Source organism: Sitodiplosis mosellana, unplaced genomic scaffold (assembly GCF_009176505.1).
Source record: "Sitodiplosis mosellana isolate CC-2019 unplaced genomic scaffold, AAFC_SMos_1.0 Smas_scaffold_5, whole genome shotgun sequence".
Classification (NCBI taxonomy): Eukaryota; Metazoa; Arthropoda; class Insecta; order Diptera; family Cecidomyiidae; genus Sitodiplosis; species Sitodiplosis mosellana.
The window spans coordinates 5,895,152-5,920,881 of NW_022595248.1; the positions used below are offsets into that span (position 1 = coordinate 5,895,152).

The window sequence follows — 25,730 nt, forward strand, 5'->3', positions numbered from 1 at the left end:
TTGCAAAGCAAAGCAAATCAAAATAAAATTCCATTCATAGACAAAAAACGAATAAAAACCAATCAAATTTCCCCTAAAACAACCACCAACAACAACACGACATTCAAAATGCAGATGATGTCCAGAGCCAGCAGCGCGACTTCAACGCCACGTCTGCGATCGATGGAGTCATAAAGCAAGAAGTAAACGATGAAGATGATCGATATACACCGTCATCAATGGGCTCACATTCATCGTCGAATGCGTCAAAGAAAAAACAACCGAATGTCAATTATAGCAAGTCATCCAGTACATCACACAACGATGCTGTTTCGTATCGTGATCAACAGCAGCGTCACAATTTATTGTCCGCTTCAATTTTACTATCGCGATCGCATCGTCATGCATCGGCCAATGAGCTAAGTGAAATGTTACAATCTTCCGTTCCGTCCGGCTATTTACTTCCATGCCCATTGTGCGAAGCACCACTCGAACCTCGTCTATTTCGACAGCATTTGGATCGGCATTATCCACGCGATAGTCCCGTTTGTCCGGTGCTACAGTGTGGCCGCCGATTTGCCCATCCGAATTCCGTGAGGAATCACATGCGCATCAAGCACACCATGCAATGGGCCAAAATGAAGGCGATGCGCTCATCGGGCGGCCCGTTTAGTGGTGTTGCTGATTTTAAATGATCAACTTCTAATTGAAAATGCATTTGTTTTTATTGTTTTTGCACCAATTTTCATAGCCAGCATGGCAAACCAATTTACCTTTTCATTCATTTACGTTTTTACTTTGAATGAACTGCATTCACTTTTTTTTTCTACTATTTCAAATTCAAAATTCAGCCGAAAACTAATTTCATAACTTATGTAAACCGAAAAAATATTGTACACGATGTCGAGAGTAAATTTGTTACAGTTAACGGTGAACAACTATTCCATAGTATGAAATGCATGCATGCAGTTTTTCTCGGTATTTTCTTTTTGCTTTATTTGTAACGGAATTTTTTTTTTGTTTGAATTTAAAATTCCGGACAAAGTGAACTAGTGTAATATATGAAATACAAATTCGAAGCGCTAAATTATGTACATATTTCGAAACATGTATAAGATATTCAAACTAAATCAATTGAAGCACTTGATGGACGAACATTTACTGGCGTCAAAGTATCACTTGAATAAACAATGAAGTTGTAAGGAATGAAAAAATACCATAAAATTCGATTTGGCAGTTACCTACATGAATTCACACACATACACATCGACATAACGAAGTCAGAGATAGATACTTGAATTGAGATATAGATAGAGAAAACGGGCATTTATGCGACACATTCAATCTTATAATTAGTGGAAGTATCTATAAAATATTCGTGTAAGCCCCAAATAAATATACCCCAAGTCCAAGAATGAGTTATAGAGAAAACTATATATATACACACAATTACACATACACACCATCAATGCATGATGAAAATGACACAACTTTTTTTAATTAGGGCATGTATTACAGTTCCTAAACAAGCAAAATAGTTTGCTAAATATAATTTATACCGTTGACCTACGACGATACAGAGCGCTCAAATTACTAATAATAATAATAATAGAAAAAAGTGACCAGTTTTGATGTTATTGATTTCAATTTGAATTTTATATTTGGCATTGATTTATTTTTAAAACAAAGCTACAAATGTGGAAAAAAAAGAAGGCGAAAAAAATTAGGGCAAAGTGCGAAAAAAATTAGGGCAAAGTGAAAAAAAAATCCCTTCAATTTGATGTATAGAAAAACTGCTCATATTTTTGATAAAAGGAACAAAACACCAAAGAAAAAAACAAATTTTTTCGGCATCCATTCAGTGTATGGGTCATACACCGTATGACACCTGAATGTGTGATTGCAACCTAGATCCTTTTTTATAGACATTTATTTTTAACTTTATTGAATTTTCTCCCCAAAAATAGTCGGCAAACCAATTTTAAATTCTACCTAAATTGATTTATATTTAAAATTAAATAGTGGTTAGAATAACAACCTATAAATAAAACCATCGGCAGAAGAAAGAGCTAAAAAAAAAAAAAAAAACTGTAACCAAAGTTATTATTAGCAGTACTTCCAAAGTTAATATACAACAACAACAACAACAACAAAAAACCACTTTTAACGAAAGATGAAACGCTTTGGTCTAGCAAATAAGTTAGGTCTTACTTACACTGACACACACACACACACACACAAAAAAAATATCTGTTAAGTTCATGCGTTGATTATTATATTATTGAAATCAATGAGAGAACAATGAATATGAATAACAATTACAAAATAAAAGCAAAAGAACCAATTTGTTTAATTCGATTTTCCGTAGATTATTCAATACAACTAGCCGCCATAAACCATCTGAACTAATTGAATTTTCTTTTCATTTTCCTTTTTACCAATCGAAATAAAACAGTTTCGCGTCGTCAATTGGAAATGCGTGTTCGTGCTACTGATCCTCGGCCGTGTCCAAAATGCGGTAAAATCTATCGTTCGGCCCATACATTGCGTACACATTTGGAGGATAAGCACACCGTTTGCCCAGGATATCGTTGTGTTCTCTGCGGAACCGTTGCCAAGTCACGTAATTCATTGCACTCGCACATGTCACGACAACATCGTGGAATTTCAACCAAGGACTTACCCGTTTTACCAATGCCAAGCCCATTCGATCCGGAACTCGCTTCACGTTTGTTGGCCAAAGCTGGAGTCAAAATTTCACCAGCTGAACTGCGAGCTCGCGCCTCACCAACCAGTGGCACACGTCGAGGTGACATGAAAATGGAATCATCACGAGGTATGCACGATACCGACAGCAACATTGACGAAATGGAAGATCCAGAAGATTTGACCATGGCCAGTGGAATTAACAACAACAACATGAGCGGCCGATACGATTCAATGATGGGATTCACACATCCAAACACAACCATTACGCGTGTAGGTTCGGCTGGTGGTAAATCAGATAATCAAGATCAAAAGGATCTACCACATGGTGCTACTGGATCGTCAATTTTGGATACGTACTTGCAATTCATTTCAGAAAGCGCTTTCGGTAAGTAGAAAACGATTTTTTACTGGCTTTTGTTTTTTCATTTCCAAAAAAAAAAACTCTTTTGTTCATTGAATTCAATCGATGTGTTTGTTGCACAGGAATGGGAATGTCACAAGAACAAACCGCTGCCGCAATTCATGCCGCAAAAATGGCACAATTGTCAACGCTCGGTCATAATTTCGATAAACTACCGCCAAGCTTGTTGCCACCACATTTGGATCTATCGAAATTGAATCGCCAAAGTCCGGACATAAATCGTATGCAATCGGGCGGCGGTGTAACCATTGAACCAACCAAAATACCAACATCGTATGCAAACAGTGGTCGAGATTCGGCCGATATTCGTCGTGACGATTCACAACCAATGGACTTGGGCGCAGATGATCATCGTATGCAAGTAAAGGATCGCAATTGTCGACGTGACAGCGACAATAATGGTGCAAGCAATAATGCCAACTCATCGGGTGAAGATGAATACGGTTCGGATGATGATGGTGACCGTGAGAAGAACTAATGGAACGCCTTCGGGTTTGTTTTCAATCAAATTCACAAATCCAGAAGAGCAAATGATTGTTTCTAGTTTGTTAAGGCATAAATAAATTTTTACGTTTTATGTTATAGTCGTAGAAGTGAACAAAACAAGAGAAAAAAAACACACAAAGCAAATACCAGACACAAAAATACTCATCGCTTCCTCTTTAGAGTTACAAAAAATGAACGCTCTGCGTGCATAGCGTGTTAAGAATATTAAATGATTATGTAAAGATAACGATTTTGATGCAAACACCCAAGCAAAGAAATTCGCAACGTAACCTAGATAAAATTAAGTGGATAGTTAAAAAAAAAACAGTATATGAAGATTTATGAATGTTTTTTTTTGTCGAATGTTTATGACGATACCATTCAAATTACAATGAAATACAATAAATACACACACAAACATCTACTTAATGAGCCTTAAGTTGTATACCAGTTTTAAAACTAATGAAAAATCTACCTTCTATTCAAATACCATACTTATTTACTTAACATATTTGAAAAAAAAAACACAAAATTTTAATCGATAGTTGATAGACATAGAGAAAAGAATACACAAAAAAGACTCCGTGCACTTTGGAGAAACAATGTGTGAGCACCACATGCATGTGGTGGCTCCAATCATGGAACGGCATTTACTTGCATTTACTGCATACTAACACTAACGTATACGTCACTTTTTAAGAATTTATCTAAAATCATTTACACATACAAAAACAAAAACCTTCTAAAATTTAGAGAAAACCCAGAGATATTTTCGAGTGAAAAGTCACGCACACACACACACGTCGGAACAAGTAACAAATCTACTTCCTAACTTAAAGTTAAACACGTAATCTTAGACGACGCGCCCATTGTAAATTATTTTTTGTTTTGTTATTTGTGTGCCATTTTGCATTTATCCTGACGAATGAAATGGGTCCAGTTGCACAATCGAAAAATACGACGTCATTTCATCCGAACAACATTTCGTTTGGCATTAAAATTTAATTCTCTTTTGATTTGGATGGTTCCAAAAATTTGGATGATTGATTCAATCCATTCGCACAATACGATCATAGTCTGCTTTGTATTGATTTAATAAATCATTTTTTTTTATTGAGATCAAATGCGAGACAAAAAAAAGTACGTCATCCACGAGAGAAAGTAAAAGTATGTAACGGAGACCTCCCATTATCAGAAGTTTAGTATTAATTAATATGTAAAAGAATGCATTGGAATGAAATTCTCTATTCTTCTTAAATAGAAATCATTAAGGTTGCAATAATGTTAACACACTTTACTTTATTTTCCATATTTAGTATTAATTTTCGTTTTTTTCTTTTTGTGTTTGTGAACAACAATCTCACAATGCCGTCTCTGTCTCTTTTTTTCGTTTATAAGTAAATGCCATTTCATAGCAAAGAAAATCAGGAACAGGAATTCAAATACCTCATAAAGAAAAATACCATTTTTTTTCTCAGCGCAAAGTTAATCAAGTTTTTTTTTTAAATGAACTCAAACAGTGAATGGATAACCACAGATTACCTCAATTAAATATACAATTGCCATTTAATTATACATACATATTTGTTTTTTTTTTCACCGACACTTAATTTAAACCAATAGAAGAACGTGAAAAATACACATACACACATTATTATTGAACGATTCGAGTTCTTAAATCCACAACTGATGAATTAGACTACCTCAGCTATAAATTAAAAAAGAAAAAAAAAAATGAAAACAAAAGAGAAAGAAAATGTACCCTCAAAACATGCTTAGAATTAAGACAACAAAAATACATAAAACCTTAGACATGGAAGCACAATACATACATTAAATAAATAGTTGTAAGTAAGTTATCTGCATACTTAGCCACTTAAAATAAATACAAGAAAACAATTTTATGAAAATAAACTTATATTGAAACAAAAAAACAAACAAACACTATCCCACAAACACAAAAACAAATTACTCCATTGGACACATTTACTTCCTCAACGTCAAAATCGCACACAAAAAATGCTGCAACTCCTCTTTTTTCGGCTTGGATACTTAGAGAGTTCATGTGCACCTTTTAGATATTCAACACCCATCCAACAACTAGAATGGGACTGTTTTGAGAACAAAAAATGAATTAATTTTGATATTCACTTTTTAAGCGTATACAAACAGGTCATCATATGAAAGAAATATAGCAACAGTCTGAACAAAAAAACCACCCGACAACTGCGAATCACATCAAATGATTTTAAAACAACAAAATCGCATCTATTTATTCACATATGTATTAACTCAACTGAGTGGAATGAGTATACGAATATTTTATTTTAAAAATGTAAAATAAAATTCGACAAAGAAAAATCAAACCTGCAACACTTTTTGTTGTTGCACATTTTCCTCATCATTATTATCTCAATGGGAAAAAATCAATTAAATTTTAAACAAAGAGAGAATCATATGAATAACTCAGGACCTCAAACCAGCTTAGCTATTTGTTGATGTGAAGAAAAATGTCAAACCAATTCGTTGTTGTGATTAGAATCTAAAAAAAACGTAGGAGATGCTTAATACAAAACCATATAAATATATATACGTACTGATCCAGGGAGAAATGTCACAAATCGACTTATTTTTCAATTAAAATGGTAAAACCGCTGATCAGTGTCGTCACCACAATGATGAGCGACAAATGCAACACAGGCACTTGTTTTGACGAAACAATCACTCAGTCATCACATTTGGAAGCGTTCGCAATGACCAGCGAATTTAACTTTGTATACGTAGCATAGAGCCTGAACCGAATCAACAAGAGAAAATACTTAATATTTTTAGGAGTTTTAGATGTTCTTGTAGCGAACAAGAGGATATTTACATGACATTTATTGAACTTATAACTGAAACGGGTTTTTAAAACAAAAAATGGTGAAATTATAAACACATGCCACATAAATAAATAATCAATGAGACAGAGAGAAAGCAAATAAAATAGGTTTAAGAGGGTAATTTTGCTTGCTATTTGCAGCCATGGTTGCAATTGAGGCGACAACCGGTTTTCTCGTCCAATTGAAGTCTTTCAAGTGATTGAAAGTCTCAGATCGAATGAAAAGAATACTTGAAAACTACTTATAAATCTATTGGAAGAAGAATATGAAAAAAAAACACGCAAATAAATGTACACACAGGAATCCAAGCAATCAAGTCATTTGTACAAATTTTTAATCATATAACCTAGATACACTTGTGAATGTAAACCGCTATTATTGTAGAAATTATTTTGAACGTGTTTGTTAATCACAACTGAAGACATGAAAAACTGAAGAGAAAAAAAAACAAAATTCTTTGCTTGATCCCAAAATACAGCGCGATAGCGGACAACACAAATGAAATGTTGGAGATTAGTTAAATTGAATTAAAAGATGATAAACACATGCGCATCGCTTTAATGTGTTTTTATTTAGCCCTTGAATTGATTACTATTATTGATGGAAGCAATTTGAATTGGCCATTCAGTTGTTCAGTTCCTTTTTTCCCACTTTTTTTTAAATTTTTTTCATTGCAAGAAGGAATTAAAACAAACTGTAAAATAAAATTATTATTATAAACAAAAAAAATCTTTTGTTTTCCATTGATATTAGCAAATAAAAATTTCTAGAACAAAATATTATGTGAATTGAATGTGCCTTTTATTTCGATCAATCTTGAAGAGTTGTATTTCAAAGACCTTGAAATCGATGGCCGCAAACTGTGGTGTTTTGAAAATGGATGTTCTGATTCATTGATCATTTATTATCACCATCAGCAGCAGTGGTAAGAAGGAAAAAAAGGTAAGATTTAAAGGTTTTCAACTAAATTTTCTGTTGAATCATCGGATTTTCTTGAAACAAAGTGAAAAAGTCTTTCTTGTTCTTATTTCTCCCTGCAAATTTATGACAAAAAAATTCAACGAAAGATTCAAAACTGTGTATTTTTTCCATGTATTTTGCCGTCATTTTTCAAAAAACAAATTTATTCACATTTGTTTTGTTAATCTTTACAAAAGATAGTGATACACAATAATTCACAATAGTTTCAATTGGTTATTTTCATTTCATTTACTTTTTTGTCTTCTGTTTTTTAAGCACAGGGTTCGTCACACATTTCCTGCAAGAAAAAAATCAATAAAATTGATTAAAAATGATCAAAACGATGAAAGATGAAAAATATTCCAATGAGAATTCAAAATTGGTCTATAATTAGTACCAGGTACGACGCATAGTATCACGGTTTTATTAGATGCTATTATAATTTGATCATGCTGTCGGATTGTAGCGTTGATACCGCTTGGCTAGCGTCCTTTGGATCTTCACTCTTGTTTGAGAAACTGACTCCAACTCTGTTGGCGTTATCTTCATTTTTTACATCACATATATGTTTGATAAGTACGAAGAACCCAACAAATGCAAGCGCTCCTGCTAAACCAATCAAAATGTGTTCCAGAATATTTGACTGCTTCGGTACAATTTTGGAGCACTTGTATGATAATTGCTCCAATCGGTCAATAGTCTTGTTGACATCTCTTGACAGTGACTCAAATATTTTATTCGTCGATTCGACTGTAGCTAGCACATTAGAGTCCAGCTTTTTTATTTCGTTCAAGTACTTCTTGATGTTTATTTGGTGCAGTGTATGCTGAATTTCTTTTTCAATTTCTGCTGTGACTGTGGTTTCATTACAGATATTTAGTGACATGCTTGCCAATCGCTTCTTCATCTGTGCCACAACATCATGACATCCTATTGGATTGTGATGGTCGCAAATGCTTTTCAGCATCTTGTTATAAATTAACAATAGATTTATTTTTTCGTTGTAGATATCTCCAATCGACTTATTCACTTCTAATTTGTCAATTGGACCCACTCCGGACAAAATTGCCATCATGATCACGCAGGTTATCGCATTCATTTTTTTTTAATCGGAAATTTTAATAAAATGGTATTTTATTCTTGTGTTTCTGGTGCTCGTGCACATTTATATAGAATTCGGTCCGACTGTCAAATTTTGGCGGTTCGACCAAAGTCCAAGTAAATGTGCACACACAGATCAAATACAAGAGCTGTGTGCGCATACATCTACTGTGAGATACACACAAAGCATTTTCTCCGCCTTTGCTTTATGTGAAATCCTATTGTCATATGTCATTTACGATGAATACGCTTCAATGTGTTGATTGCTCGTTTTAGCTCACTCAGACGGATAGATTTAGTCGTTGTAATAGGAATATCGACAATTTCCTAAGTATTGCGTACATCAGAATACAGTAATTAAATACGCTTTCGGTTCTAAATGAATACAAGATTTTTTCAATTTCAATTTTCAAAATACCCAATACCTTTAATAATTTAAAAAATCCAGATTTAATTTTTATAAATAAACTAAAAACTGAAAATAAAATGAAAAAAATTAATGGATAAATAATAAGACAAACAAATTTTAAGGAACTATCATACTCAAAATATTTTTAAAATGGATTGAATAAAATAGTACCTTTTATACTTACTTTTAATCAAGTAAAGAATGTGCTGTTGGCAGTTATTTATAATATCGGTCACAATCAGCGAATTTAGCTTGGTATAGAGCCTGAACTGAATCAACAAGTGAAAAAATACCTAATATTTTCAGGAGTTTTAAATTAAGAGTTCCAGAAAATTTTGCATTGAAGTATCCGATTCCCTTAGAGCAAAATGAGTATTTTCTCACCATTTTTCTCGCTTTGCTCGTCTTCCCTAGTTCAGGATAAAGAAAACTTTAACGAAAGATTTAAAACGCATGCCATGTATTTTGCAGTCATTTTTCGAAAATAACATTTATTCACATTGATTTGTTTTGTAAATCTATTACAATTCGGTTCAAAAATCTACATAGTTTCAGTTGGTTATTTTCATTTCACTTTGTTGTTTTTTATTTGTGTAATTTGTTTTGTTTGTGTGTGTGTGTTGAAATCACGTTTTGTCTTAGTTGCAGTTTCTACTAAAAATTTATTATCTACTTTGAATTAAATCGAATTCCTGCTCATCGGTAGTACTTCGTAAACGGCGTAGCAAAGTCATGAAATTGTTTGTTTGTTTTTTTTTATTCTGTTTCTTATTTATTTGTTTGTAAAGAGTTTTAAATGTAAAGCAAAACACCAAGTTCACATTTCAATAATAAATTATTACTACTGAAAAAGAAGAGACGAGATAATACACGCAGATTTAAAAAAAAAATTGAACTTTGTTTTGATCCTTTTTTTCTCTCTTTCAATAATGGAATTTTAAGTCATATTAAACGATGAGATGAGAATTAGTTTTATGAATTGGAAATACTCAACGGTGGTACACAACGTAAACGTCAAATGATTCCTTTGTTTATTCGGTCTGCATCATGTCATTTACCATTTTGATCGTTTTGACCAATCCTTCGGTGTCCAGTGCAGACACTTTGGATCGATGCGAATTTTTCGATTTTCCATTGATTTCTTATGTTGCTTTATCGTTTCCATACTTATACAAATAATATATTGACCTTTGTAATAGTTAATTAGATTTAAATTCTGAAGCGTTGATATCACGTCCTCTTTTTTGATACTTGTTAACTCGCAAATCTCACTGGAAACAGAGCAAAAAAATGGACATTAGTACGGGAATCGATTATGCGTTGAACGATCAACACATGTTAATTTGGAATTTGAAAAATATTTTCAGTGGATCTTAACTTACTTGATTGTAATCTGAGGACGTTCACTGTCGCCCGATGGCTTTTGACTAAGGAATATTTCTAAAATAGTTTGCGCCCAATATGAGCGATATGACAACAATCCTAAATCGGATAATGGTTTTTCTGGCGAACCCGTTTTTCCTTCGAATTTTGACAATTCGTAACCTAAAACCAAACATAGCACAATTGACATTAGTTTTTGAACAGATGAAAAATTCCATGCCAAAACAGAATGTAGGGAAAAAACAACACTCACTAAATTCAATAAGCAATTTGCCATAGCCTTTGCGTTGGTATGGCGGCATTGTCAGAATACAAGCAACATTGTAATCTTCGGTGCTTTCTTTCTCCTTTGAAAAATAGCCGACAATGTGAAAACCGCGCGGATCGTATTCAGTCATCACGTAAAATAGGAAAGGATCCGTATCATAGTAGAGTGTTTTGTGATCGAGGAACAATTTGGCGAGTAAACAGAGATTTTGTGCGTAGCATTTGTTCTTGCGGCCATCAATTTCAAAAAATGAAATCGTTTGCTTGCGATAGATTTCGTTGCCGGGCGGGTGACGCAGATTACATTTAACTAAATGACGTTCCAAACACTTTCGACTCTTGCGATACTTTAAACAAAATTCACAGATATAGATACAGGGTTCGCCGCACATTTCCTACAAGAAAAAAGCAAGAGAATTGGTTAGAAATGATCGAAAAGAGGAAAAATGTTCCAATAAAATCGAAATCAGTCTGTTTGCTAGTACCTGCGGATATGGCGCAAAATACCACGGTTTTATTCGATGCTTTCCTAATTCGATCATTTCGACGTTTTTCATTCGCGTCACTACATCATCATGGTGTGTGACCATGCTGCCGGATTGTCGCGGGGTTAGCGTTGATGCCGATTGACTAGCGTCGTTTGAATCTTCACCACCGACGCTTGGTGTCGTTGGCACAGAAACTGGCTCCGATGCGTTTATCTTTTCGACGGATGGTGTCGATTTCAGGATGGCCGATTGTTGTCGCGGCGTCAATGCCGTTGGTGTGATTGGTGACGGTGGAACGGCGGCATCCATCGGTTGGTGTCATGTGAAATACGAAGAGGTAAGAGTAAATGCGAAAACAAAAAGCAAGTGGCCGGCGCACAGAATGTGCATGCAAGAATGCAAGAAAGACAACAAACAACATTTAAGTTAAGTTTACAAATTCACAGCGCAAAAACATTGAAAAGAACGAACATTTGCAAAGAGGAATGGTGCCATTGGATTGAATTGTGCTTGTTATTTTTGTGCCAGCATATGGAATTGATACTTACTTTTCGTTTGCGGTTGATTTTCTTTTGAAGTGCTGCCGCCATCACAGTATTTCCGTTAACCAAATCATTTTCGATGTCAGCCTTTGGACTGGTGGGTCGCGATGTCGTCGAATTCAAGCCCAATGGGCCCATTGAATTTGATATAAATCGCTTCGGCGTTGTGACTCCTGTATTTTGACCCGTTGCCGTGCCATCTTTTCGCGGGAACTGCACTTTTCGTGTGTCTAGGTAATCTTCTGTGACCCAATCGTCAAGACGTTTGTTAACTAGGTTTGTTGGAAATAAATTTGACCGATTAGAAAATGTGCATCGTTTGACCAACTCAATTCCAATGAGATAACTTACAATCCACATAATGAACATAAAACACTAATTGGCCCTGCATTTCACGAATACTGATTATTTCAGCTAATGGCCAATCGTCGGTTCCATTCATTCGAACAGGCAGGCGACATCCTTCAGACAGTGAGAGCTATAACAAAAAAAAAATCCCAATCATTTAGTGTGATTCCAAACAAAATCGCATATAAACAAAATCCTGTTCAATGTTTGATGTTTGTATACAATGTGCGGGTACAAACACATCGCTAAATGTGAGGTTATGTTTTGGTGCTACACATCAAACACCCTTTTCTGCTGTAAAGCTGTTTCAGTACCATTGCAGAAAATATTTTCAAATTTTTTTCACTTTATTCGCACTAACGCTAGTTTCTAACTCACCGTAGACTCACAAATTGATGACACATCCTCGTCAACTTCCATTTTGCAATGAAATTGTTGGAAATTGTGAACGAGAAATGTGAAAAAAAACTAATATATTTGTTTAAATTTTGGTTTGTCTTCTTCTTCTTTTTCTGCCTATTTGACGGACGGCTTGCTTTTGACTAATATGGCGCTCATTATCTCAACCAAGCGATCCAACTAGTACTGTAGTACTAGAATAACAACTGCATTCTCCGACTACGTGCCGTAGTTCGATTTGGTATTTAAATTCATATATTTCCCCAGCATTATTCCACGAATTTTTTACCTGCTCTATTTCTACTGAGTATGCAAAAAAAGGGTTCTTGCTATCATAACCTTTTTGATATATCTTTCGCACGTTTTAATAATACAGAACTGTCAAGCGGTTCAATCCAAATTGGTGAACAATGCAAAGAGAATACTATTCGTGAAGTGATTTAATAATCGGGAAAATGGAGTAATTTCGAATGTTTGTCACTTTCATTTGAACCAGTTCAACTGTTTTAAAGTCATCATAGTAGGTTTGACACTGTCAAACTTTGACAATCGGCATCGCTATTACCAATGTAAATAAGAGAATATATTTCGGCAGCATGAATAACTAAAGCAACAACGTTTTTTCTTCAAATCAAGTTATTCTCGTTGTATTTTGTTTACTAGAACAATAATTTAGCTTGTTTCTATTCCATTTGTGTTGACCGGTTTGAATTTATTTGTTTTTGTTTTGTTTTGTTTTTTTTTGCAGGCAAAAGTGTCAATCTGCCTTCAACATTTAATTTGTGTGCAAATGTTGTAAAATGTTCGATAGTTCCCGATAAAACAATTTTGAAAAGGACTAGACAAACAGTTTGAAATGACTATTGAGTCTAAGGATTATTGCATGTACCCGTAGAACTTAATGACATTGTGCTGTGTGGGTTTAGTGCGATATTCCAGGTAACTGCGATTTCAGTCTTCTACATTCAATACCATCATTCGGCACTGCGTATTATCAACATATTTTGCATGTATCATGCATCGTTCATAAATTCAAACGCTTGCAGTGAATAGTTAACAGTTATCTAGTGACTTTCAAGTGAATAACATAGATCTTTACTAAAAATGACAGCTAAATATTTTTAGAATGAACATCATTAATAGTGTATACAGCTTGTTGTGCTTATACAATTATTTGACCGTTGACAAATGTCTGTTTTGAGGGAAAAAAATTGAAGTCGTAAATGTGATAAAGTTTTGTTTCGTCAGTGGCTGCTGAAAAGTCGAAAGAGACTATTCTTGCAGCATAGGGCGCACACTATTCGGCGTATCCGTTCGAAAGAACTGGAGTGCTTTGAATCGATAAGTGAAATACAGTAGAATAAAAACAAACTAAAAAATATTGGTGTATTGGGTGAACTGAAAACTGAGCAGGCCAAAAAAACCAAAATCAACCAAATCAATATTCTCCAACGGAATCAATTGGTTGAGTTTAACTGATGTTTTTGCTAAAGTCTTTGATCAAATCCTAATGAAATTTGTGAACGTATCATTTATGCGCGATATCATGAGTAAGCTACCGCCGAGTATGCCATCCTTGGATTTCGATATTGAAGAATTTGGACATTTATCCAATGGAGCTGCATCAACCGGATTGACTATTGATGCAAACGATGAGGCATTCCTCAGTGAAATGTATGGACCAAGACATTTTAACAATTCAAGGCAAAACAATGAATCGTCTCAGGCGAGACCAGCTTCATCAACGGAAACACCATCCAGTGCGAATGCTAATTCGATTGAAAAATTGCTAACGGAATCTCCATTTTTGAAAAAGTTGTCAGAGAATCAAGCTTCTCTTACGGAAAGCCATACGCTATTGGTGCAGAATCAAGAGAAATTGTTAAAAGGTCAAGAAAGTCTGGAATCAACATTAAAGGAGATATTGAATGAGCTTCGATGTGAAAAATCCAATGATAAAGAACATTCTTTCAAAGCGAGAAACAATCAAAAGAGAGCTCGATCTGGTGAAAATGAGATTGATGCAAACGCAATAATTCGTTCGAAAAAACCAAAAATGGAAATACCATTGAATATTAATAAAACGCTGTATTTCAATCATTCATTGACCAAAATATGCATAATTTGCAAGAAACGTTACGAACGAATCGTCGTTCACTACAAGACATGCCACAGTTTGTCCGAAGTGGTTGCATCTCGGCTGTCGCCAAAAATGGCCGAAGAAATTCAGAAAGATCATCCGAAATCCAGTATCGTTGTCAAAAGTATCGATAAATTGATTGAAGCACAATGTGTATTCTGTGAAGACGAAAAGGCATTCACTGCAACCTATTGGCCCAATCATATTCAAGCCCATACTGGAGAATATAAAAATAAGTGCCCAGTTTGTTGTTTGCTTCTTCCATTCCCGTCATACCATTGCCAACAACGAACCAGAAATATTGACGAGTTTCGCTTGGATGAGGCGGATTTAACCGTTCATCTTTGCTTGGTGTGCAACTATGCGCAGATCGAAGTGGCGAATATGATCAATCATTTGAAAACTCAACATAAATTCAGTGACGACGTTCTCGATGACAAGTACAAACTTATCACGCTGCTATCGATTAAGAACGAACGCAAAATGCTACGGCATCAAACAAAGATCGAATACACATCGGAGGATACAAACGATGATGCAGAAGGTAAAAAAGTTTGACAATTTGTTTTTTTCTCATCGTTTTTCGTGCTCAACTGCTTTTGTAAATTCTTTTTTTGTTTTGTTTTTCAAGGACTTGCTTTTTTGTTACATTTTCTTATTTTCAACACTTTGTTTTATTACAGTGAACCTATCATCCAGTGAATCTATAATAAATGAGGTGCCCAATGTCATCGACTTAGACGATTTTGGTGCAGCAGACCATTCCCCAGCTGAAAATACGAAATATTGGCGGATGCAAAAAGCAATTAAAAATGACCCGGCTGAAAAAGAGCATTTGTTGGCTGTTGCTGAGCATTATAAGCAATCTAAGACCTATGCCTTCAAAGTAAAACAATGGATAAGTGAAAAATGGACCAAACCGACCATCAGTATAATATCTCAGTTTGCGTTATTCAAGTGTATGCATTCACAATGTCGATTTTCGAGCTCGTCGAAGGAAGATATGGAATCGCATATGGAACATCATCTTGCGCTCATCGATGTTCTGCAAGACAGTGCGGACGGCACACTGGATAAAACAGTTCGTGGCGAACAAATCAAGTTCCGTGATTGCAGCTATTGTGATTTTAATGCACATTCCAATAAAGAAATATTGGACCACGTATTGGTCGAACATGAGCAATGTATCTTCCAGTGTGCATACTGCTTCTATCGGTCGGTTGAAGTCGACAACATTACTCTGCATTATGATGTTCATCATGCGAAGGAAGAACGTGAGATTTACTTGTGCGGCGATGTGCGCGAATTTCGAGAACAAGACAGAGAAATGTTGCAAGAGGACGTGGGAAAGATTCCAAAAATTCAATGCGGACAAGGTGAACAATTTAAATTTCAGACTGATTCTATGGGTTTTCCCATTTTTGTAGATTCTTTTATTGCCTTTGTATTGACTTTTATGAATTTTTATGACTTCTCCCATTTCTATTGCCTGAACCTTTTTCCCTTGTCAATTTCCAATGGTTTATGTTCTTGTTTGTTGTGTTTCTTTTTATTTACAGACGATTGTTTGGAAGAATACGGCACGTTCGATGATCTTTTTCATCATCTTGACAATGAGCACCCGAACAATGCGAACTACAAATGCAAATACTGTGATGCCACTGTTTCACACCAGCAAATTCAATCGCATTTGAATGCTCACAATTTCTGGGAGTTTGAGTGTATTTACTGTAAATCATTTGGAGACAATGACATCCTCAAGTTAAGAAATCACCTAAGTTTGGAGCATTCATCGAAATTCTCATTTGCCGCCACACGACGACGAATGCCAGGCGTTGATTTGATGGCCGACTTTATTATTCTCTACATTGGTGACTTATACGATCAAAATTTGTATAAATTTTCCAAATTGCCCAATGGCTGTGATTTAAGTTGCATGGACCCGTCATTGTATGCGTATGAAAGCCATCAAACACAGCAAAATGAAGAAGTGGAAAAAATTGCATTCACCGAACCATTTCCGCATCTCACCTTTAGTGGAGCTTCAAGTGATTTCTTCTTAAAATATGATTATCCCTATTTGTGTACAGCCGACGCTGGTGAGACTGGAGTGGTTTGCAATTTCCGATCGAACAAAGAGGAAGATTTACTTCGGCACATTTCGAAAAAACATTCCGACAGACAAATCACGTACAAAACCGTCGAGTCGATGTCACAGGTAGAAAAAGTAACCAAACGGGTAATTTGCGAATTTGAATGCAATTTGTGCCACAAACTGTACAAAACACGCAAGGAAATCGGTGATCATATTAAGAAAACGCATTCTACAAATGTTTTCGATTCGAAAATCATTCAGCATATTGAAGTGATTGAGTCAAGTGATCCGCAACAACCCGTCGAAACAAAGTCAACCATATCAAATCGGTTGCAATTCAGCGGTTTATTCGTTTGTTTGAAAGATGGAAAGTATGCAACGACAAAGAGCCAATTGATTGCACATCATCGTCGTGATCATTCGCCAACGAAATGGCTGGAATTTCAAATACAAACGGTGATTTATGATCCTAGTGACTTCGGCTGGAGTACAGACGCTTTGACACAGGAAAACGAAAAATTTGATCGAATGATGGCATATGAATGTTTCCACTGTCGTAATGAACTCATAACACATCATGCGCTATTCGAATCACTCGAAGAGGTCCAGAAACATTGCCGAGAAATGCATGAAATGAAGGATTTCTTATACATGCCAAAGAAATTGGTGTCATGCGTTGAATGCTCAACGATCAGCACAATTGATGGCATGAAATACCATTATCTACGCAATCATCCAACGGCAGAATTTACAATTATTGCAAGCCCAACCAGCAAACATCACTGTGGCGTTTGCAACCTTTACATACCTGCTAAGACAAATCTTGCGGCCAAGGGTTTGTTCGTTGAACACTTCCAAAAAGAACATCAATCGCAACATATCGAACTATTTGATGATAGAATGCTTAAGAGATTACAAATTAGGCCAGGCGACCAGGCTGCCGATTTAAAATTTACACCGGAATGCTGCAACGAAAATCAATTCACTTCGATTCAACAGCTCGTCAATCATATAATTGATTGCGCGAAAGTTGATGCCGGCGTAAAATCATCATTTGAACTGGGTAACGTCAAAGAATTCATGCGAATTTTCTTTAACGCCGGCATTTTCTTTGACAATGGACTCACTGTAATGTGCAAATCAATCAAAAATTCGACGATTGGTCAGTTTATTCGGGATGCACTCATTGATGAAATCAGCAAAACTGTTCAGCCACAAATTCAAATTGATTAATTGATAATAATTTTTTTTAAACGTTTAAATTCAAGTCGATTTCAGCAAACTTTGTGAAAAGAGAAAAAAATGTTTTGTAATCACGATAAAACTACAGTTGTTCAAACTGTAGACTTGCGAATATGCGCATACATTACCAGTTTAGGCAGCAAAAAAGATTTATGTTCAGTCTTTATAACCACTATTGAAACTATCGAATCGAAATAAAGAAAATTAAAGTAGGGAAATAAGAAAAATTGCATTTTATTCCATGTTTCAAACGAACATTTGCAAATAGCATGCAGAAATTGGAATCGGATTAGAAGTGGTCAACTTCATACCAATTTGAGTTGTCAAAGTCACTTGTGCGAAACAGCAAAACTTTTATTCAACACAGTTGTTGTGGAAAATGTAGCCGATGCTGTACTAACAGTGAATGGTGTAAGTCACAAACACATGGTCATCTCAACGGGAAACACGCATCGAACACACGTTTCCAATCATTTTGTGCACAGACAGCCGCGAAACGAAAGGTAAGTGACAAAAAATCAGCATTGTCGTGATTTTATTGCTTTGACAGTTCGTCTTATATAATTCCATCGTATTCTTTATGTTTTATATGAAACGAGAGTCATTTCTTTGGAAGATTTTTTTCACCCGTTTGATCATTCGTAGTTCAGCCAGTTTTCAAAGTGTTGCATTAAACATTCGTCAAATATCATTTGAGCTCATGTTTAACATTTCGTATTTTAAAATGCTCAAAGGAGTCCTCTGAAAGCGCCGATATTCACCTCAAAAAATTGGACTGAATTTTGGAAAATTGAGGATTCACTTGTTTGTTTTTTTCTATCGAATCTTGTTCTCTCATGCATGACACTTTTCTTAAATATTCGATTCCATTGTTTGTATTTGAATTTCGGCAAAAATCAGTCGCAATTTTTGGAATTGTTGCCGTCGCTTCGGCAGAAAACACAAACATTGAACGGTGAATCAAACCATGTGTCAAACTGATGGGAAATTCCACTGCATTGACTTTGATTGTCTTGACTTTTTCAGTGAACGAATAAATTGAATCGCTTATTGAATTTACATAATTTTTTCGGTGCAATTTTTAATGACGAATGAAACAATGCTTGAACGCAGAATATTCGAACATTTTATGTTGTGTTACAAGTCCAAATCAACACTAATTTGAAACACTTCTTTACAGATTATCATTTGAAGTTATGAAGCCATACCGAATTAAAGGTATTCGCGGTGGCAAAGTGAAACGTAGGCGCAACCACAGATCGACAAACACAACGAATGTCGAAATCAAGCAAGAAGTTGTTGTGAAGGAAGAGGCAAGAGGTAATGTCGAAATGGTTGATGTCGAACGACCTCAGTGACAGCCACCATCAGCAGATGTGACTGATACAATCAAAATGGAGTACGAGACAGACAACGAAATGTATTTCGATTACGATGACGATTATACAAAGAATGAGATCAAAAGTGAAGATGAATGTCCAGAGAAGGAGCACGATTCGGTCAAAAGAGCGAGTTCCAGCGATGCTGACGGTTTAGGTGATGCACAAGCAGGTGGAAATTCGGGTTGTCAAAGATCAAGCGCAAGAAGCAACGGTGAAGAGCGTACGCGTAGAGCTGAGGGAAAGAGGCAAAGTGGTCGAAAGAAGGAAACCAATGCCAAGGCTTCGAAGAAAGCAACGGTAAAGAGACAGAAGAAGCACAAGTGCCATTTGTGCAATCACTCTACATCGCTCAAATCTTCTCTCGAGAAGCACATTCGAGTGCACACTGGCGAGAAGTCATTCGCCTGCAAAATGTGCGCGAAATCTTTTACGCAGAAAAGTGATTTGCGACGGCATGAACAAACTCATGATCCTCGATTGAAATTTCATTGTTCAAAGTGTCGTCAAAGATTTGCGCACGAAAATGATAAGACTGACCACGATTCCAAGTGCCAACGGCGTCAGTACGAGTGCTACGCGTGCAAGTACACCATATATGATTTGTCACAATTGAAGAATCACATGCGATCCCACAGTGGAGAAAAACCATTCGAGTGTTCGGTTTGTTCGAGAATGTTTTCACGGAAATTTCATCTTAACGAACATTTGGTAACACATTCAAAACAGCACCAAATGCCGGAAACCTTTTACAGAAGAAGAAAAGAAGAATGTACATGAAGGAAAATGCAAGCGCCGTCTTTATCAATGTTATTTGTGCCAAGCAAACGTTAAAGGAGGACCAGCTAAACTAAAGATCCACATGCGATATCGTCAGACTGAGAGACCATTTCCATGCAAATTCTGTGAAGCTCGTTTTTAACAAAAATCATATGCTAATGTTCACATGAATTTCTCGTTTTTTTTTTAAACTACATTTCCGTGTTTCAAAACAACATAACCGGCAAATCTTCGGTTGATCACTGGTCATTTTCTGATTATCCTTTGCACATGTAATCGACTGGAGAAAGGGTAAATTATATTATGATTTACTTGTAAGGAATGTGGCTTTGTAAATCCAATCCTCTTTTTATTGAACTATTTTTGCGGTAAAAGAAGTCGACAAAATTCAATCAATAGCCGAGACAATATTATTCAATCATTTTTTAGGAATTTAAATCAGCTATTGAAAATAGCTATTGTTACGAATGCGCGTTTTGAATAGTAATTCTTCGTAGCGGGGCAATGAAATACCAGAATATTTTACCTTCAATCTAGTACTTGCGCCATACATAGCATCACCATGTGAACAACTTCACTCTGTTTTGCTAGCAGCTCAAGTGTCAAAGTAAATTTTGACGCAAAAAGACTTGCATTACGAGAACAATCGAGAAAGTGATCTCACGTAAAAGAAGAAATTATCGGTAAAAGTTTCCATTAGTTTCCAACGCAATTTTGACAATTATTGAGTCGCAGTAATCAACTCAATTTTATTCTGTGTAAAATCATTTTAAACGTAAGTTTCTGCAGTTTGCTCATTTGATTTGTCATTTAATCAATAAATTTCACTTATCAATCGTGTATTGCATCACATCGTCCAATTGATTCATTTCTTTTGTGTTTTTCTCTCAAACCCGGCAGTACCTAACGACAAGTGAAACGAAAAGAAAGCAAATATGTTGTCGCGTTTAATTGTTCAATCGCAGCCAATGCTTTCGATGGCATTGACCGGAAGAACATTACAAAAGATGCCCATTCGCAACCAAATCGTTCGACACTTCAACCGTGACGGACGCGACACAATGACACGAGCTGAAAGAATTGCCCAGCGACAAACGCTTAAGGAACGAGTTATGGCTCCAGCTGGACCAAATGGTATGCATTTTGATTCAATTCGATTTTAAAATCAGTTCCAACTGAGTTTTTCCATTTGAATCACATTGATTTGTTGTTGTTGTTGTTTTCAGCTTTCGCTATCGGCAAAGGAGCATTGATTGGTGGCTCAGCACTCGGCTTGGGCGCATTGTGCTTCTACGGACTTGGCTTGACCAACGATGGACAAACTATTTTGAATCAATCGATGTAAGTGTGGACGAATTTCACAACGATGTGGAAAATTTTCTAATGTCAATTACTCATACATCTTTTGACACAAACTGTGTTAATTACAGGGTATGGCCACAGTACGTTCGTGAGCGCATTCATGACACCTATGCCTATTTCGGTGGTTCGGTTGCCATCACTGCCGCCAGTGCTGCGGCTGTATTCCGTACGCCAGCCTTGATGAACATTTTCGCTCGTACTGGATGGATTTCGATGATTGCTACATTGGCCTTAATGATGGGTTCCGGCATGGTCGCCCGATCAATTCCCTACGAAAAAGGATTCGGTGCAAAACAATTGGCATGGATCACTCATTGTGCCATTATGGTAATTTAGACAGACATTTGATTTGGCTCTGATCCAATTTTTAACGTGCAATTCATTTCACATAGGGTGCCGTTCTTGCTCCTATCTCATTCGTTGGCGGCCCAATCTTGATCCGAGCTGCATGGTATGTGATAAATTCTCTATATCTTTTTGATAAATATTCTATTTCACAACTGTTGTTAATGATTTCGTTCTTCGTATAGGTACACAGCGGGTATTATTGGCGGCTTGTCAACCGGTAAGTGAATCAGACTGGCTATTTATAGACCAAGTGACTAATTGTTTTCATTTTTTCATTCATTTTGTTTGTTATCGAATGTTTCAGTTGCTGTATGTGCACCAAATGATCGATTCCTGTACATGGGTGGCCCATTGGCCATTGGATTAGGTGTTGTGTTTGCATCGTCTGTTGGATCAATGTTCTTGCCAGCAACTACAGCCCTCGGAGCTGGTCTTTACTCAATGTCTTTGTACGGAGGTCTGTTGCTTTTCAGCGCTTTCTTGCTGTACGACACACAAAGAATCGTCCACAAAGCCGAGAACCATCCAAATTATTCAGTACAGAAGTTCGATCCAGTCAATGCGTAAGTTTAACGAATAACAAAACACCTTTTCGTTTAAAATTCATTCGATCGACTTTTTAACTCATTCAAACTCATTTTATTGATTTTACAGCGCTATTTCAATCTACATGGACACATTGAACATCTTCATTCGACTGGTCAGCATTCTTGCTGGACAAGGCAATCGACGACGATAAACTGAACACTTAAAATGTCAAATTGTATATATTTAAGGTTATGTTTTATGTAAACAAATGATGCATCAATATTACATGTAATAAATGCTTTTCCGTTAAGAAGTTTCAGTCAATTCAAAAATGGTGTTTTTATTTCCCAATAATTTTGGATTGGACTCAAGTCAAATGTATCAAAATGAAAACAATTTCCAACTCAAGTTGATCTGAACAGAGAATGTTGTACGCATCAATTTTTAATCATAACACTTACCGTACTCATAGTCATGCGTCTCAAGAGCAGACTTTCATTCCAACTCTCAGAAGAAACTGAAACAAGTACGAACTAATTGCTGAAAAATAACTGGATAAGAATTTTTCTGATGAACTATTGACGGACTTTTTATTCTTAAGTTTTTCTTTCTTTTTCTTTGATGAAATTGTTATGATTGAGTCAACAAAACAGAGAACAATGGTTAGGACATATAAATTTTGGATTGTCTTATGAAATAATCTCCTTATAACATAGTTTGCATAGCATTTCGATCATGATTCAAATATATAAATTAAAGCTATTCATTAGCAAATATCATTCGATTCAATCATTTGGTTGTGTAATCTTTGTCAATCATTTTGACACATTTATGTGTTCAGCGTAAATGAGATTCGTCTGTGAGTGCTGTTTGTTCGATTCATTTGGTTTCATCAATCATCATTAGCCGATCGGTTCCCATATCAATGTATTCAATGCCAATGCCCAACGATGCGATGGTGCTGTTGCCATCGAACATAATTTCGGTTGGATCACCTGACGATCGGTTGTACTTATGCTTACCGGCTGCGATCAATTTGGACCGGCAGAAAATCTCGTCTTTCTTGCGTATCATGAGCTGCACTTGAAGCTTGTACATTTGATTTGGCTCAAAAACCACAGATCTTTCGAATCGCTGGATTTGTACCGTTTTGGCATCGTCCAAATCATTTCCAAACGGATCAAGGTTGAAACTTTCGCGTAGCAAAACTGTGTATTCGTTTCCGTTGTCCACCTTATCTTGCAGGATTACCAGTTGGCCGTAGATATCATCGTCGGAATCGGCTTCTTCTGGGTGTTCCCAATAAATTGGGGCAAAACCAACGGCACGCACCGTAATCGTTTTGTTTGTAATGACAGTCATCACTTCGGTTGGTTCAATGTAGCGCTTGTTTGTCTCTTTCTCCTTGGCAACCCAGAGAATCTGGAATTTGGAACAAAAGGGTTAGGATAAAATAAGAAAAAAGTGTGCATGCACCAGTGTTGTTTGATTAGTGAAAAAAAAGTTCATTACAAGAGTGCTTACCTTATTGACATCAAGCGGAGTGCCGCGCTTCATCAAGATGGCGGTGACCTTTTTGTATGTGTCTTTCGTCAAAACCGCATCGAATGTGTCTAGCACTTCTTCGATTTTACTCTGTGGCATCGATGCAAAATCAAAGCATTCGACCAAATCACCGATCTCTTGCACGATGTTTTCCATGCTTTCGGGGCCGATTTGTCGTTCTTCGCACACATTTTGTGCCCATTGCACACAAACGTCAATCAAATTCATGTCAACGTACAATTGCTTGATTTGCAAAATGTGCTTCAGCTCGGTGCGCGTACACTTGACGATGTCTTCCTCTGACAGGAAAACCGGTGCGCTAATTTCGCAGAACGATTTCAATTCGGTCAACTCGTAGAGCAGAGCCAATTCGTAGACTGTGATGAAATTGTCGTTCGATAGATTTTCCTTCAGAAAATCCCCACAAATTGACAGTCCGTGCTCCGATTGATACTTTTTCGACAAATCGACCACATCATTCACATTGTCCATGGTGACACCAACCTGGGTGAAGTAGAACAGCTGTAGGAATTCTTTGAACGCGGTGGCTGTAAGCAATGGTAACGGCACATCACCCTTTTCTGGCAGTGAACCATAGAACATTGCTTGGAATGTTTCACTTTTTGAAGCCAGAACAATTTTGTGGGCCGGCACGCGGACATCACTCTGACGATCATCCGAACGACAAATGAAATGAACATCGGCCGATTCTTCGTTCAAATAATGGCCTTCAAATCCAGTTTTTGTGTCCATGGCTGTGTTTGGAGGTTTTTGACGCACGACGCAAAAACAGTGTGGTCGGTTTATGACAGTTGTCTGAAATTTCTGATGAAATCAGAACACAATTTCGAATCAGTACACAATCTCAAGTCAGTTTAAATTCAATGACGATTCAATTTTTGACTACGGTTGTGTGATCATCACACTGAGATGCCAAATGCCAATATTTCAAGAGTCGAAAATGATTTAATAATAAATACATACGATTATATTCTGAATTACCGCATATGACGAAATTTTTCGGAGAACTGAAACTGTTTGTGCTCCGCTCTGCTCTGCTCTGCTGTGGTGTGTTGTTTCGTGTTCTGTTCTGCTTGCACTGAACTAAACGAATGCGCAAACGATTGTATTCAAACAACGACTGTATACAGTGATCATAGCGGTGCAACGATAATACTACGCGCCATAGCTACGTTATGCAAACTACATGACGTAGAGCACTAAGCGCCCCGGTACGTTTGTATGGGCAGTGCACCGCTATGACAGTGATTGTGTGTATAGCGTCGTATGGAACCGCTCAGTTAAATGCGACTGTGTGCGGTTGATAATAATAACAACCACCGACTGCATCTGTGTGTAGAACTGTGTGTTTGCGATGATTCACATTAGTGATGTACCGCTAGTCGTATTCCAGCAACGATGACAACAAACCTTTATTTCGGCGTTCAGAAGTGAATAAGACTCTCCATCATCTTTCAGTTGAAGAGAGAAAAATGACTGGAATTGAAAGATGATTTGGGAGGGAGGGATAGAATGAAAGAAAAAAGCAAACACCCGATGACCGATTTTATTTGGAAAATTTTTCATTTATTTTTCATATTTTGTTTGAAATCTTTAAATTTGAAATAATGTATCCTACGATCTGTTGTTGTTTTTTTTTTTTTGTTAAATGTGGTAATTAATAATTTTATGTAAATGAAATAAACTCTACGTCATATTATAATGCTGTCATTGTTTCATCTCTTTTTTTTGTGTGTGAAAGGAATTCATCCAAAAACGTTTTTTTTTCGATTACATTAGTCTACGTTTTTTCTTTAATTTCTCTTCTCGCATTTCGAGTGATTTTTGCTTTGCTTGAAGGTAGCTACAGATTACTTTCATTTTTGTTTTGTTTTTCATTTGCTGCCATCAGTTTTTACTTTTCAAATAACAAATTC

At 36.2% G+C, this 25,730-nt stretch overlaps 5 protein-coding genes across 22 annotated transcripts in view; 3 read left to right on the forward strand and 2 right to left on the reverse strand.

The window, feature by feature from the left end:
- The window catches only part of LOC129566960 (protein abrupt), a 60,416-nt gene extending 56,397 nt beyond the window's left edge, over positions 1-4,019 (forward strand). For all 13 annotated transcript variants that reach the window (XM_055443377.1, XM_055443382.1, XM_055443389.1 and 10 more), the window contains 2 exons: positions 2,435-3,073; positions 3,172-4,019. In XM_055443377.1, coding sequence (XP_055299352.1) covers positions 2,435-3,073; positions 3,172-3,587 — 1,055 coding nt within the window. In that variant the 3' untranslated portion in view covers positions 3,588-4,019. The remainder of the gene's footprint in view (positions 1-2,434; positions 3,074-3,171) is intronic.
- Positions 4,020-9,421: 5,402 nt separating this feature from the next.
- On the reverse strand, positions 9,422-12,578 carry LOC129566962 (histone acetyltransferase Tip60). 2 transcript variants are annotated; one of them, XM_055443392.1, is made up of 7 exons: positions 12,354-12,578; positions 11,979-12,105; positions 11,634-11,899; positions 11,083-11,298; positions 10,584-10,992; positions 10,330-10,492; positions 9,422-10,218 (listed from the first exon to the last, which is right to left on the reverse strand). In XM_055443392.1, exons 1-7 carry the CDS (start codon positions 12,393-12,395, stop codon positions 10,002-10,004), a joined length of 1,440 nt encoding a protein of 479 aa, XP_055299367.1. In that variant the 5' UTR covers positions 12,396-12,578; the 3' UTR covers positions 9,422-10,001. The 2 variants fall into 2 exon arrangements, with proteins under 2 accessions (XP_055299367.1, XP_055299366.1); XM_055443391.1 differs by having other exon boundaries at positions 11,083-11,394; positions 12,354-12,523.
- LOC129566958 (uncharacterized) lies at positions 12,548-18,078 on the forward strand. 4 transcript variants are annotated; one of them, XM_055443373.1, is made up of 4 exons: positions 12,548-12,943; positions 13,123-15,058; positions 15,198-15,890; positions 16,074-18,078. In XM_055443373.1, exons 2-4 carry the CDS (start codon positions 13,885-13,887, stop codon positions 17,840-17,842), a joined length of 3,636 nt encoding a protein of 1,211 aa, XP_055299348.1. In that variant the 5' UTR covers positions 12,548-12,943; positions 13,123-13,884; the 3' UTR covers positions 17,843-18,078. The 4 variants fall into 4 exon arrangements, with proteins under 4 accessions (XP_055299348.1, XP_055299347.1, XP_055299346.1 ...); XM_055443372.1 differs by having other exon boundaries at positions 12,685-13,009; XM_055443371.1 differs by having other exon boundaries at positions 12,708-13,018.
- Positions 18,079-18,173: 95 nt separating this feature from the next.
- Positions 18,174-22,580, forward strand: LOC129566964 (growth hormone-inducible transmembrane protein-like). Of its 2 annotated transcripts, XM_055443394.1 has the most exons (9): positions 18,174-18,354; positions 19,032-20,785; positions 20,911-21,144; positions 21,237-21,351; positions 21,441-21,699; positions 21,765-21,823; positions 21,903-21,937; positions 22,025-22,283; positions 22,375-22,580. In XM_055443394.1, exons 3-9 carry the CDS (start codon positions 20,946-20,948, stop codon positions 22,457-22,459), a joined length of 1,011 nt encoding a protein of 336 aa, XP_055299369.1. In that variant the 5' UTR covers positions 18,174-18,354; positions 19,032-20,785; positions 20,911-20,945; the 3' UTR covers positions 22,460-22,580. The 2 variants fall into 2 exon arrangements, with proteins under 2 accessions (XP_055299369.1, XP_055299370.1); XM_055443395.1 differs by lacking the exon at positions 18,174-18,354 and having other exon boundaries at positions 20,618-20,768.
- A 230-nt stretch (positions 22,581-22,810) lies between these two features.
- LOC129566963 (BTB/POZ domain-containing protein 6-A-like) lies at positions 22,811-24,993 on the reverse strand. The gene is made up of 3 exons (XM_055443393.1): positions 24,778-24,993; positions 23,773-24,618; positions 22,811-23,670 (listed from the first exon to the last, which is right to left on the reverse strand). The coding sequence occupies exons 2-3, from the start codon at positions 24,544-24,546 to the stop codon at positions 23,128-23,130; spliced, it is 1,317 nt and encodes a 438-aa protein (XP_055299368.1). The 5' UTR covers positions 24,547-24,618; positions 24,778-24,993; the 3' UTR covers positions 22,811-23,127.
- Between the last annotated feature and the right edge of the window lie 737 nt (positions 24,994-25,730).